The sequence below is a fragment of the Hevea brasiliensis genome, unplaced genomic scaffold (genome assembly GCF_030052815.1).
Source record: "Hevea brasiliensis isolate MT/VB/25A 57/8 unplaced genomic scaffold, ASM3005281v1 Scaf171, whole genome shotgun sequence".
Classification (NCBI taxonomy): domain Eukaryota; kingdom Viridiplantae; phylum Streptophyta; class Magnoliopsida; order Malpighiales; family Euphorbiaceae; genus Hevea; species Hevea brasiliensis.
This window is the reverse complement of record NW_026614664.1, coordinates 103625-119175: the sequence shown is the minus strand read 5'-3', so window position 1 is coordinate 119175 and position 15551 is coordinate 103625. Positions and strand designations below refer to the sequence as shown.

The 15551-nt window shown below is 32.3% G+C and overlaps 1 protein-coding gene and 1 pseudogene across 1 annotated transcript; both read right to left on the bottom strand.

Annotated features, from left to right (window-relative positions):
- Positions 1-1356: 1356 nt before the first annotated feature.
- Positions 1357-6637, bottom strand: LOC110644182 (probable E3 ubiquitin-protein ligase ZFP1). The gene is made up of 7 exons (XM_058141618.1): positions 6489-6637; positions 6259-6321; positions 3203-4066; positions 2616-3010; positions 2343-2441; positions 1976-2143; positions 1357-1809 (listed from the first exon to the last, which is right to left on the bottom strand). Exons 3-7 carry the CDS (start codon positions 4050-4052, stop codon positions 1663-1665), a joined length of 1659 nt encoding a protein of 552 aa, XP_057997601.1. The 5' UTR covers positions 4053-4066; positions 6259-6321; positions 6489-6637; the 3' UTR covers positions 1357-1662.
- Positions 6638-13389: 6752 nt separating this feature from the next.
- On the bottom strand, positions 13390-15053 carry LOC110644180 (UDP-glycosyltransferase 79B3-like; annotated as a pseudogene).
- Between the last annotated feature and the right edge of the window lie 498 nt (positions 15054-15551).

Here is a 15551-nt window from a genome sequence, read left to right as displayed (position 1 = left end):
AACCGGATTGAACCGACGATTCCGAACTGGACCAAATCGGCGATTTAAATACAAAAAAATTCAATAATATATATATATATATATATATATATATATATATATCATTAATTCTCTACACAATTATTCTCTACACACTCTTTAATTCTTAATACTCTTTCAATTTCTCTCAAATTTTCTAAATGATTATTTTCTACACTCATTTTAATTCTCAGTACTTTCACAATTTCCCTACTTTATTACTTTTATACTCACTAAAATTTTTAATACAATCTCAATTACTCTGTTATTATTTTATATCTTCAATAAAATTTTCAATACCCTCTATTTTAATTTTTTTTTCTTTTATATTTTTTTAATTATCAATTATCATATAATTATTTTAAAAAGGGCAAATAATACTCAATTCAACTAAGTTTTTATCCCAAAAATTTATTGGGGTCGGCTATATGGATTCTCTTTCTCCACTCTAAACGATTTTGGGTTAAATCATCGGAAATGTGTAATGCTTCTAGGTCATGTTGTACTATTTTCGTCCAAGTCAGTTTAGGTCTACCTATTATTTTCATTCTATCCTCAACCCAATATGCTCTACTTGTCTAATTGGAGCTTTCCTATATCTATACTTTACATGACCAAATCACCTCAATCTCCCTTCTCTCAACTTATAACTGAAAATTTTGATTCCTCTGAATCCTAAAGGGATACATAAGCAAAATTAAGTTCATGCACATTTTTCTTTTTTTTTTTTTAAATTAATTTTATCTCTAATTTTTTAATAAGTTCAAGTCTTTGCTTATTAAATTTTTCTTAAAAATAAGTTATTTTTATTCTTATTTTTCTTATTTTATTTTGATTGAAAGATTTCTAAGAAAAATTAAAATATTTTTATAAATATAACTTAAATTCTAAATTAATAAAATTTTTCTCTAATTTTTTCCTTTAAGTTGCTCTTAAACCGCCCCTAAACCACTTTCAAACCATATTGAATTGTCATTTTTCGAACTGTCCTCTAAATCATTTTAAACCGGGGCTCAAACCGAAACCGACGGTTCAAGAACCGTCTTCCAAACCGTCCCATGACGGTTTGGTTCAGGTTCATGATTTCATTGAACCTGAACCGGCGGTTCAGGAACCGTAACCGGCGGTTCCTGAACCATGGCCACCCCTTCTGGCAACAAATTGATTTATTCCCCAGATCTAACAATATCCAGACCTTCAAAACGCTAATACCAAATTTGATGACAAATAGAATGGAGGGAAAATCGACATTTAGGGCCCCTTTTCTGTAAAAGTTACATCCCACTTAATACTGTAAAATCAGATACACATAAAATCATGTCAAAGTTACAGAAAAAATGTCAATCTGAACATGAAAATGAAACATTAACAGAAAGTTAATAATACAAGCACGCAAATGCTTAATGAGTAAGTCTGTACAAGTTTGATAAATACAGGACCACCAAACAAATGATTCACAGTGAGACTGTTAGTTGTATTATCTGCATTTAAATGTACAAAAAACATACCAAAATACCAACTTCGCCCATAGTAAATAATTAGCAGAAAGAACATACAGCAATGTTTAATTGACCATCCACAACCATCACCCCTTTCCTATAAATATTTTTTTATTTCCTGAAGGGAAGGGTGACATCATTGCTCCTATACATCCTTCCTTTCTGCAGTCAATGCTTCAGATTTGCAGATTGGGCAGACATTCTTCACGCGCAGCCACTTCTTCAAGCAATCTGCATGGTACTCGTGTCCACAATCAAGAGTGCCAATCTTCTCTTGATGCTTGTAATCATCCTGCAAAAGTCCCAAAAGATGAAGAAAATGTACACCTAGTAAATCAATGAGAGAAAAAGTTTCCTTTTTTTATTTTTTTTTATAAACAATTCTCCAAGATATCAGAAATTAGTAAATAAAATATATTCCAAAATTTCCACTAATATGAATGCAACTCTCTAAGTACCTGGCATATAATGCAAGCATCAGATTCTTGATCCGCACAAGCTGCCTCTTCCAGATTGATTGACATCGGTGATGATAAACATTTCCGTGTCTTCAATTTACTTCTGATGGTTTCCTCTGATAATCCAGTGTTCACATTGCCAATCCTCTCCCCAAGTGCAAGAAGCTCCTGCAGTAAAATTTGAACGTTAGAAATCACAGAAAAGATGCCTCCCAGATTTTTCAAAATTTTTTGCTTTCACTTTTCTATATCATTCAAATTTATGTTAACGCTCATAGAACCTTGTAACTTCTAATTATTTCAATTGTCAATACTATCAAGCTTTCTATGGCATAGAGTAACAGTGATCAAAGTATTTCAGACTTACCTCATAAGACATATCCTCTATATCCAAGCGCATATCACTGTGATGGTCAACATAATTCTCTACCTCATAATAGTCAGGGAACTCTAGTACAGCTACCCCCTGCACACATCAATTGCCATGTCTTAGCCTCTTCAATGAATAGACAAAACATATTCAATTTAGTATAGCATAGATTTCACCTTAGATAACAATAAAACTTTATCACAATTTAATACACAACTTGCATCGAGGATTTATTGAAAGAAATTTGCTGAGGTAAGGGAGAAACATTACATCAGTTGGTAAGACTCTAAGATGAGGAACATTGCGGTGTCTTATAGCTGTATCTGATAAAACTCCCTCACGGTGAGGTCTGTATATCCTAAGGCTTGTTGGCTGGACAGATCCTGGATGCCTAACTCCTATATCCATACCATCCTGAGACGGATTGACATTGCTCTGTGAAGCATAGCTTGTAGGACCTCTAAATGAAGCAGCTGGTACCTGAGGAAGAACATTAAGATTGTGGCCTCTCATTCCTTGAACAGGAGGTGAAAGGTGATGAAAATTGTGGTGCCGGAGGTTGGCAGGAGAGGGATGCAAGAAACTCGAGTTAGTTCTATTGCCAGACAGGTCATGATAATGCTGTGGACCCATGCTTCCGGTCTCAACCCCACTGACATTGTTCCCTAAAAGAAGCAAGAGAGAAAGAAGAAGAAGAAGAAGAAGAACAAAGAGCTAGTAAGTTCATATGTTCATGTTAATAAAATACATTTGGTCTTAATTGTATCCTTACAGTAATTGAACCTAAGTTTCAGATAGAATTCCATCATATATTATGGGACCCAAAGAATATAAATAACTAGATATGCATAAGGTACCATGCATGTAAGTAATAGCTGGGTTCTGGGTCCATGCTGAGGCTCCTGTGTCACTGGAATTATTGCTTAGCTGTTGATCCAACCATAGAGAACCAGATGGCTGAAAGGGCTGACTCATATAGTTTCCTTGAATAAAGTGATTTTGGTTGTGAGCCAGAACAGGATCGAGCCCAGTAGCACCTAATCTGTTCCTCACACTTCTATGAGATCCCAGCTCCCTGATTGATGGAGCACTGTTCCCTCTGTACTGAGGTGGGGCAAAAGATGCAGCATCCATAAGAAGAAACCCATCAGGATGTCTTGTATTTAAGGGGGTAAATGAAGAACTGGAGCTTGCTGAGGCATTGAAATACTGGAAATTCCCAGAGTTGCCTTCAGCATTCTTTCTCTTGTATGAACCTCTGGCACTATCCATGAAGTTATTGTTTGTTCCATACTCATCAGCTGAAACTCCAATGACTCCATAATTGGTGGAAGATGGTAAATGATCACAAGACTGGTGACTTAAAGGAATACCAGCAGATGGGGTCATGTAAGGAACATAGAAGTTGGATGCAGCAGCAGCAGCAGCACCTAAGTCAAGATTTGGCACATGATGCTGATGATGATGTTGAACACCATGGTATTGTGGCATCCCATAAAAAATAGCATTGTCATAACGCTCTGGTAGATGATGGCCATCAACATTAGTTGTACCCCCTGAAGCTGTAACCACTGTCTGAATATCAGGCTGTGGGAAGTTGGTTATGCCCCCCAAGAGAATGCAAGGCTCAGGATGTAGATATCCCTGGCCTTGCCTATCCATTTCTAGATCAATCTGACTAGCGCATAGCATGTTCCTCTGTCCCATAACTCAAATTATCCCTGCTTCCAGAAATTACATTCACAAGATTAAATCCAAATTAGTTGGAATAATAAAGCAAAAAATACTCATGCAAAATTTGCAGTGTAACTATGAGAAATAAGACACTGATTGTCCAGAAATACATAACGGGATGTATGTGTACTCAGTCCATTAAAAATGCAAATAAAATAAGTGAGACAATATCAAAGTTTCTTCACATGTTAAACATAATTCTCAAACAGGAATGCAATAAATGATACCAAAAATCACTTTTCCACATTTTGACATCATCTATAACTGTAACTTTGTGCATAGCACCCCATTCTAGAAAACAGTTGAAAACTAGACAGACTACAGCATCAAAGAAAAAAAAGAGATACATAATAATTAAAAAGTACTTCAGAAGTCCCCCAAATTTCAGAAAGAATTTTTTTAAAGTCTCTTCAAATGTTCCACTTAAGGGTTAAATATGAAAAATATAATTTCATTTATTTCTACAGTTACCCTTTTTTGAGGGAAAGGGTTGTTGGGGCAAGCAAAAACAGAAAAGAAAGAGTGTAAGAATGCAGGGGAAGATCCCAATCTCCCAAAGTACATGATTCAATGCAATAGGAATATCATGTCCAAACGAGAGAGAGAGAGAGAGAGAGAGAGAGAGAGAGAGAGAGAGAGAGGGAGAGTTTTTTGATCGTTCATGCCAAGATAATTTCAAGTCCACTACACCACAGGATCCCCCTGTCATGCTAAGAAATCTACTGCTATATTGGAGCTCCTAGGGTAGTTGGTAGAATTGAAATATATGTTCTAGATAATGACCCATACTCAGTTAGTAGTATGGAATATAACTGCAAACCTCTTGCCCTTTCAAAAATCTGAATGGGACACAAGTTACAGGTCATTTTTTATAAATGAAACAAAATATGCATTAACTTTATGCATGAGCAAGTCACAACAAATCCAGCCAAACTCTGAACAGATAACCAAAAAATCTCCACGGGTCTACATAATGCTCCATCTCCAACCACTTGCAGACCCAAATTTTCCAAGACGAAGCACAACTAGATGAAACAAAAAGCCTACCCTTGAAAGGCAGATTGGATTTCCTCTTTTGAGGTAAAGATCCACCAACAAGATTGATGCAGATAACAAAATGTTTAACAAAAGCAAGTTTAATAACCAAACAATATTTATATTTGTTCTCTTAACTTGATTCTGGACCGGCTAGGGCCTGTAATATGATATCATAAGTACTTAGTAATGATGCCTCAAAACCTTCCATCCTCTTAAAAGTTTCAATCAATTTCAGTTTAAATTTCAACCTCCGCATGATGTCTTTAGAATTGTGCAACGAGGAATAGTTATACAGAATTTTTAAAGCATTATGCTTGCCAATTTGTCATGAACCCCATTCTGACATCATAGGACCTCAGTCCTAATGTGAAATGCCTAGAAATTTCCTATGTTTTTGTGTCAAAATTTCAAGCAGTTTTATAGATAGTAGCAACTTCAGCCACATGATGCCAAAGAAATTCAGAAAAATCACAAAACACAAAACTAATATCTTACGGGCTTCCAAAACAAATTACTTTACCCACCCCAATCACAATACAATTACTCTTTCTCATTCCGAACAATATCATGGATTTTCACCTGAAACACACTCAAAAGAGTGGCAAGGTCTAACTAATAGGTTTAGATTGTCAATCCTTCATCCTCACCTCCAATAGCAACAACCAAGGAGAAAATATCATAAATAACACCAAATACAACCAACAAAAACAAATAAGGAAAAAACCAAAGAAAATATGTACGATATTAAGTTAGCTTCAAAAATTGAATCTTAACTTCATAATCCCAATACCATAATCTTAACGATACCCATTTAGCCAGTGAAGGAAGAAAAATAAAACCTAGGAAATTCTCCTACGAAAATATTGAATCTCTAGCCTTAAGCCATTTTCATTAACGTCTAAAAATACAAAAGTAAACCACCGAAATATATATATATATATATATATATATATATATATATATATATATATATATATATATGTACTCATTATAAGTGCCAGCCATTCACCCATAAAAAACTTACCAGAAAAACCAGCAATTGAAATAGGAAAGGCAAAACTTTGACAATAATAAAGCTGCAAAATTTATACATGGGTAATAACAGACAAAGAGAAGGGGGAAGGGGAGGGGGGATCGGTACCTTGTTAACATTAACAAAATCAAGGGCTGGAATTTCACCGATGGATAAATTGCGACAGAATACCTGGAGAAAAAAAAAAGGAACTTTAAAAATTAAAAATTCAGAGGCCTGGATAGTGAAAAACCAAACAAACAAAAAAACAGATTAGATAATTGAAATTAACGGCCACAATGCAATCGGTTGAAACCCTAGATTTAAACAAAAAAAAAAAGGGAGGAAGAAAAGTAAACCTAATTAGAGGAACACTTTGAGATCTCCCGCAGAAATTCTGAGAGAGAGATAGAGAGAGGAAGGAAGGAGGGACTCGCTTGGATTTGCTGTTTCTAATTATTTTATATACAAATACAAGACGCGAACTCAGTATTCCCTTTTTTTTTTTTAATTAAATAGGAAATAGAGTCTATTTAATATTAATACCCACTTTTGGATTTTTTTCCCCCTATAATTTCACAAATTGTCAAAAACTTTGTCAGACCAAAGGAGGGAATACTAATAGAGAACTTGCTTACGTAATTAAAGGAATATTATTATTCTGATAAATTTAAATTTTATTTTTAAAATTTTTATTAAAAAAATAGTTAATGTATATTTGGTATTAATAATCAGTTAATGTTTATTTGGTATTAGTAATTCGATAATTTTATCTCTTAAGAGAGATCGAATGTTATGAATAAAAAAAATATTTAATGGGAGTATTTTACTTATTGAGAATACTTTACTTTTTAATAAATCGATTTCACGTGAATAAGATTAATCTTAATTAATTGAATTGAAAATACTTATAAAAATCTAAAAAAAATAGTAAAAAAAACCTTTTATTATTGTGGCACGTAATTTAAATTTTAACATTTAAGATTTTACACTCCCTTATCATTCTATATCTATTGCTCCTTACTTTTTAATCCTACTTTTAATTTAAAGCTAATAAGCAAGCAATACTCCTATTTTCTCTGTTTTTTTTTTAAATTCTCTTTTTTATTTATTTCTAATATGTTTAAACTTATTTATTTAATAATAAATTTATTTTTATTTCTATTATTATGTTAAATCATTTTATTTTTTTCATCTTATCTTAATTTGAAATTCCTATATAATTTTCTTTTCCTTTATGAATAATATTTTTCTGTTTTCATCAAAAAGATGGCTACCAAATTCAAATTATTCGAGTCATATGTCAAATAAATATATTCTCTTGAAAATTATGATAATTATAAATATTAACTATACTGAAAAATTATTGAGATAACATTATAGAATGGATTATAAATATTATTTTAAGAAATTTATGTTATTTATGAGGTTATTTCATAATTTTTTTTAATATTAATATTATTAATTACTTAGTCTAACTTGGTTCGACAATTAAGTCACCTAAAGATGTGGTTATTACATTGATTAAATAATACTTTCTTTTAGATAAAAATAGTTTATGTGTATTTTCTATGATTATTTATATTTTCCTTCTTTCACCCTTAAATCAGATTTTATCAAATCATTAAATTTTAACACCTATTTAATGATAATTATTAAAAAAATAAAATTTATTTTACAAAAAATAATGTCAGGATTTTTTAATAAAATGAAGTGCATCGCATTAATTTTTAATTTTCTATTCAATTAATTGCAAATTATCAAAATTGAGATATTTAAAAAATAATAATTAATAGAGGAGAATGAGATAATAAATTCATTATTAATATTTAAAAATAAAAGTTAATATCTTAATAATAGGGATAAGAAGTAAATTTAAAGTCAAGTTTACATTTCAAACATTGATAATTTTTTTTAAAATAATGTTGCAACTGTATGTTAGTTTTATAAGTAATAAAAGTAATATTGTTGTATAATTTTTATTGTTAATTTTCAATATTTATTGCCGTGATAGAATAATTAATTAATGAGAAATTAATATATATATATAAAAATAGAATTCACAGAATTATAATTGCTTTTATATTTTTATTATATATCTACTTTTTATTAGTTGATTATTTCATACAGAAATTCTAAATAAAATAACTAATTTAGCTTTTTGGCAGAGATTTATTTATTAGTTTATTGTTTTCTCTGTGTGAGAAAAAGCATTGTTTTCTTCACCAATAATTTAATAATAAATATATATAATTACAACTAATTTAAAATATGAAAAAATTTAATCCTTCAAACAAAGCATGCTATTATGATGATGATGAAAAGTATATTATTATATTTTCACACTAAAAAAAATAATTAAATTAATTAATTGAATTTTCCTCCAATAGGCGGGCTTCGGAGTTGAAGTTGACGGACATATATATTATTGGGAGGCAGAGTTGATTATTTAATAAAAAAAAAGCGTGGTGGTGGGTCCTCTAATTTGTAGCCGCAAACTATAGGATTAATCAGACGCCACCTGCACCACCATCTTCAACTTTCTCTCTCCTCTATATTAATATTTGTTCAAAAGTATGCATGAGGATCAATGAGCACGGCCATGACCATCCATTACCAAATCCCTCCAAACATTCTGCGCAACTCTTTTCATTAACGGATTATGTTCTTTGGCTTTTCGTGATCTGCTTATACTTGCGAGTTTCAGCTTTCTTATGTTCTTAATTTGGCTGACAGAATAAAATGGAACTAATATTAACTTTCTATATATAGAAGAAATTCACAGCACTAGCCCTAATCTTAATCAACAGCAACAACCATATACCAGCCTTTTATTCTTCTTGTTTCCTAGCCGCTTCCGCCCTTTGTTATCTTATCAGGGCCAAGCGCTCTGCAAGAGCAACCTTAGATCAGATAGATGAAAGTGAAACCATGAAAAAATAGAGCATCTAGAAGAAAGATGAGCACAAAAAATTATGCAGAGGAAATCAAAGCATTATGCAAAGAACAGGTGCTGTTGGTTATCATTTTGGTGCCTCTGATCTGTTTGAACCTTATTCGTGAGCTTTGTGATTCTGTTTTAGCTATGTTGTTAGTTACTGCTGCGAGGGTGTTGTTGTTTGAGTTTTGCTGAAAGGTGGAGAATTAAGTACCGCTAGCTTTTTCTATTAATGCAACAGCTACTTCAAGTGATGCTTACCGGTCATTGTTGATTGTTTGGGGTTGCTTGTGTAGTAACAATTTTTGTGAAAGGATATTTAGAGATTGCTGGGTGTATTCCACCTTTAGACTGCATTTTTAGATCTGTTGTAGTTTTGTTTTAATCCTTTACCTTGGTCTATTGTATTTGGAACCTATTTTGTTTCTTGTTTGTTTATATGTTCTGTCACATTTTATCATTGTATCCCGTTCTCTCAACAGATTTTTTTCACTTAACATGTCATGCCTAGGTTAGAAATTTGGAAGAAGTCTATTCATTGAGATTTAGTTTGATCATGTGGGGTGATCATATTAAATTTTTCCTGGTTTCTAATATTAATAAAATTTCTTTGTTTTTTTTAAAAAAAGACAAGTTAACAAAAAGAAAGGTTAAGTAGCTGCTTGCCAGGATCAATAATGATGCTGAGGAATCAGAAAGGAAAACATATTAACTTATTATGAATATAGAGAGAAGTAATTAAAATAGTGATGCAACAACAGGTCAAGTCAACAGCAGAAATTGAACTGCAGAAATGGCCTAACAAACTACAATTCCTCGTGAAAACGGTATTGGACAGCAGCAGGCAAATGATAAATTATAATTTCACAAGGAGCACTACAGTGTCCTTAGTGACCATAACAAATGATGATATAAGATAATTAACTACAAAACTAAAGTTCATTTTACTTATTCTTTTGCCCAGTTTTTTAAAAAAGTAAAACCACGACTCAATCTTCGCAGGGCTTATTGATTAATGACAGATCATAAGAGATCCTCTAAATTACTTCATCATCATAAGCCCATCCTAGTGCACTACCAGAACGCATCATGACAATAGCTCTCCTCTACAATTTCAGGGATAGGGTTGCCAAGAGACAAAGCTCATATTCAGTCCACTTGTATCATCCAAGGTTTCTTGTGCTGTCTGACGGTTTCAGAACTTCTTTAGTGGCCAAAGCAATTAACATGCCACAATGAATTCACAAACCCCTAGGAGTCTTGCTTCAATAGGTCATCCTTCACAAATCATTAAACACTTAGCCTTCAAAACTATGTCTCCAATTTTGACATTAGTTATGTTTTCAACTTCTCAAAATGAAAATAATTTGGAATGACAAATATTCCAAAAGGGAAAGAGTTGGTGGGGGGTGGGGGGTGGAGAGGAGGGTGGGAAGAATTCTTGGCATAAAAAATGAATTTCTTAAGAATAGGGCAAACTTTTGTCAAGTAAACTTCCAAAAACTTCCAAATTAAAGAGATGCATTCCCCCATCAATTGAATTCAAAATGCATATTATACAAGCACGGAAACCATTTGCTTTGTTGCTTAACATCTTCTTCATCTTATATCATTCTGTTTCCAAACCTATCAGTCTCCTTTGTTGTAGTTCATGAAGGGTTATGTCATCATGCTAAGGGCCCCATTTTTCTTAATTGGAATGAGAGTCGAGAAATGGGAATGAAAACCTATTCTTACTCTTTGCATGTTTACTAACCAGGAATAACAAGGACGCTTACTAATCAGAGGGTAAACAAAAAGGCTTTTAACACCACTGTTTGGGTAGTCACAGTCTATAATGGGTTTATTCATCCAAGTTTCTATATAAAGCATTTTCCTTCAAACAAAAATCTAATTTCATCACCACTCTGCATATTTAGCCTTTTTTTTTTTTTTTGATATGCTGCATGTCTATCTATTGATTCATTCATATAATTTTCTTTGTTAGTTTTTCTCTACCAATACATTGATGGCTGAATTAGTGAATTATGATTTCATCTGGTCCCTTCCTCAATTTGACATCTGGAACTACACCAAACAAAGCTTTTTGCATGGTTTAAAAGAGTCATCCACAGGCATGACTTTGCACACAATAAGAAATTATGGACTCACTGAGTCCTTCCTCGTCTTCATCACTATGTATAATCCATATGAAAACATGCTTAATTACGATGTGTCAAAGAGTACCCTGACCTCTGATTCTTCTTCAACTTCCTCTTTAGACTCTTCTTCTACTTCCTCTCCAGCTTCTTCCTGTTCCTGATATATTGAAAAAGGTTTCTTTTTATATACAAAAGCGCATTCATCACACACACACACACACATACACACACACACGTTGCGTTTTGGTGCTCAGCGCATAATTTCAATGCAAGTATTTACACACATAAACACATATATAACTGCTTTGTGCTTCACTCTGCCAATACAAGTGTTTTGGCACCACTGTACCAATTTGCATTGGATTCTTGTCCCTTCCATGGATCCAAAATCAAGGAGGGTAGGAGACATGAAATTGATCAAATTCTAATTTTAATATTGATAATTCTACTTAAAGGTAGAAAACAGGACATCATCATAGATGAAATTATCAATAACAGTCAAAATTCATGAGAATGATAGGAGCAGGACAGAAACTGTCATCTCATCCATTTACAAACATGCAAATTCATTTCCCAAATGAGAAGCTATGTTGTCAATAATGCAAAGGAACACTTAAGAAAATATTGAAGATACATAACAGAAACTACCATAAGAAAATAAGTTTTATACCCGAAATCTAAAGTTGAAGTGAATCCATAAAATCCCAATGGCGTCTACTATTCACACTCAGTTTGTTTCACAGAAAAATATTTTTCATTGAAAATGTTTTGTAAAAACGTATTTTTCTTAAAAGTATTTTTTATTATTTGGTTGTAATATTAAATTAATGGTAAATATTTATTAAATACATATATATATAGTATTTTCACATTTTAATAAAATCTAAAAATAAAAAATAATTTTCTCTTTAAAAAAAATGAACTTATTTTCTTTAAAAATGATTTAGTTTTATTTTGATCAAGAAAATATTTTCTAATTTTCCTAAGTGCCCTAAAGGTTAGAAAATGTGAAAAATATTTTATAGAAAAATATTTTTCGTGAAATAAACGGAACCTGAATTTCAAGTATAACAGCTCAAAAGGGTATACCTACGGTCAATTATTTTAATTTATTACTTAAAATTACAATTAAAATTACAAATAAATAGTATTACATTAAATATACTCAAATTCAATAATAAAATATTTAAATTTAAAATTTTTAAAATAAATCTCAAAATATATATTTAAAAAAAAATTAAATAATTAAATTAGTCAGATTAACCGAAAAGAAATTGAAATTGGATAATGATACTAAAATTGAGTGATGTTATTAAAAAATTCCTAAAGTTTAGTGACTATGAGTGAAAATTAATTAAATTAACATAAAAACCTGTAATACTTGGTCACAATTGACTTTTAATGATATTAATTGAAGTTGAATAAATTTAAAAAAAAATTAAAATTAAATAATTTTTATAAAAATAACTCATAAAATTGAGAGACCTCAAGTGATAATTACCCTAATTGAAATTAAATAACAAAAAGAAATGTTAAAATATTCTAATGAAAGAAGTGATTCTAAATTAAAATAATTTTAATATTTTCATTTTATATATCTTATTCTAAAATGATAAAATAGCTTTGCAAAAGCACAAACTAACTTAATTACATAATTGGTTAATCCTTAAATTTTAAGATTAAGATAGCATATCATAGAAATAGACAATTAAAATCTCTTGTTTAAAGATATCTGAGCAGAGAAAAATAATTTTTCGAGTAGTAACTAATCTTTTTCATTTTAGACAATTAAAGAATTTTACTTTAGAAGAATAAGTTTTTGAGTACTAACTAATTTTTTTCATTTTAGACAACCAAATAACTCTATCTTTTCTGAAATTTGCTACCTCTACAGAAAAATATTAAATCACCAAATAGTAATGAAAAAATAGGCTACAATATACCAAGCTACATTGATAGAAAACCATTACCTACTCTTAAAGATCTAAAGTTTCTAAAAAAAAAAAATTTAATGATCCACGCTGTATTTCAAATGGTCAAAGAATCCATTCAAATACGACAGAAAATAAAGAGAAAAAATAAAACTCTAGTAATAAGGAAGAGCAACACCTCAACATTGTAAAGAGAACCTTATGTATATTTCTAATGGACATAAATATGATAAGAGAAACTTAGATTTGTTTTAAATGATCAAATATTTGAGAGTTTATTAAAAATTGATAAATAAATAAAGAAAATCAATTTAAGGGCAACTACCAGAAACTTAACAATGGTCATATAAGGAAGAGAAATTAAGGAGAAAAAGAAGAGAGGAGAGGAGAGGAGAGGAGAGAAGAGGAGGAAAGCCTTTTAAAACAATATATAACAAGTTGACTACAGGAGAAATTAATTATTTGACAAGTTGTTGCATATTTTGTACAAATTTATCAACGTAACTACTCATCGACCCTTTATTTTCCAGCATCTCCCTCCACTTTCTGTGATTCTCCTTCAGAATTGAACCCACTGCACTGCCTTTATTCATCACAGAGTGGATGGCTTTGCTTAGACTCTCCTTAGAAAACCACCCACTTTCATCTCTCTCACCTCCACCGCCACCTTTAACTCTTGGGCCATGAACCTGGCGTTCAAGATTTGGTCACCCAAATGTGGCACCAATACTAGTTGACAATCACTCATCAAAGACTCCCACATTGACCCAAATCCACAATGGTTCACAAAACACCCTACTGATGGGTGATCTAGGATCATTAATTGTTGTACCCATGCACCCCGAACCACTCCTCTTCCTTTAACCCTCTCTTCGAACCCTTCCGGCAGTGCTTCTTCCACTGTTGAGGCACCCTTTTGGCGGTTTTAAGGCCACTAAAAATGGCAAACCTGTTAATTCGAACCCTAAAACCAGTTCTTGAAACTGATTCTTTTCCAGTATGATTTGGCTTCCAAATGCACAAAACACCACTGAACCTCGTTGAAACCCACTTAGCCATTTACACCAACGGTCTTCTAACGGTCTCTTAGATGGCTCCGGCAAGACATGTCTGGTTAGAAACACCGACTTTCCATATTGACTCCCAATGTAATCACACAACTGCCCTTCAGTTTCATGGCAAGTTCTGATAGCTAGTGCGTCACTTGTTTTCATTGCTTTGGGGATTCTTTCATAAAAAGTTATTCCTTCGCCGAAAGGCTGCGATACAAATAACAACGATAGTTGACGATGGATAGCCAGAAGGTGGCACTAACAGTTCAGCCTCGGTGATGGCCCTATCTTTAGGCACATTTCGTGCCGGGACTAGTACAATTGCAATGGAGGCAGCCGAAACTACTGAATAGTTTATGGCCTCAATCCCAAGGAGTTTCGTTATCTCCGGCACCCAGTGGGCTACATTAACCAACTTAGGTCTGATATCATATATTACCGTTTCGACTTGGTCACGGGTGCGATCCAGGGCTGTAGCAAGCAAATGGTTTAATTGAATGGGGATGTCGGAGGCGGTTTGGGTGCCAGTAGGGAGGCCATCGACGTGAGGGACGGTGAGAGGTTGGAAGGTGATGAGATGAGGATGAAGATTGAAGTGTTGTAATTGTCGTATGGCTTTGGCGGGCAGCAAGAAGGTGATGAAGCAATCTCTCTCTGCAAGCCTGTTAGAGAGGTGGGGGAACAGGGTCATGTGACCAACAGCAAACCATGGGAACATCACTAGGTGAAAATCTGAGCTCTTGGGTAGACTCTTTTTTTTTTTTTTTTTCCAGAAGGCCAGGGAGTGTTTCTTGGTTAGATTTAGATCTAGTTCATGGAGATGGAGGTTTCTTTTCTTGGTTGGATTTATATAAATCACATGTGGTAGTTGTAACTTGCAAGGCCATAAGGAGCTCCATCATATATATTGATGAAACAAATTTAGAAAAAAATATACTCATAGTATCAGTATTAAAAAGAAAATTTGTTAAAGTCGGTAATGGATGGAATAATTATTGATACGCTGAGAAGAGTCGTAGTGTTCACTCTGAAATCAAATCGCTATGTTTCTTTTTATTTTTGCTTATCTGATAAAAATGTTAATCTTTCACCATGTCATTAATTAAATTGATAATCTTAGAATTAGAATTTAATTAAACTTCATTAAATCGAAAATTAAAACATGATTATTTGAAATCTCTTTATCATATTTCTAATATCCCTTGATTTTTTAAATTAAATTAATTAAAATATTTGTTTGTTTTCATCTTCATAAAATAAAACATATTAATATAATAATATAATTAAATTAAACCAACGCACGACTTATTAAGTAATATTTTGGAAAAGCTTTAAAGTTGATGCATGCTCTAGCTACACT

Excerpts from the sequence above, each read along its gene's own strand:
- LOC110644182 (XM_058141618.1), bottom strand. The coding sequence starts at position 4,052 with ATGGGACAGAGGAACATGCTATGCGCTAGTCAGATTGATCTAGAAATG. Across the intron at positions 2,144-2,342 it reads TAGAGGATATGTCTTATGAG|GAGCTTCTTGCACTTGGGGA; the intron begins GTAAGTCTGAAA and ends ATTTTACTGCAG. Across the intron at positions 1,810-1,975 it reads ATGCTTGCATTATATGCCAG|GATGATTACAAGCATCAAGA; the intron begins GTACTTAGAGAG and ends GGACTTTTGCAG.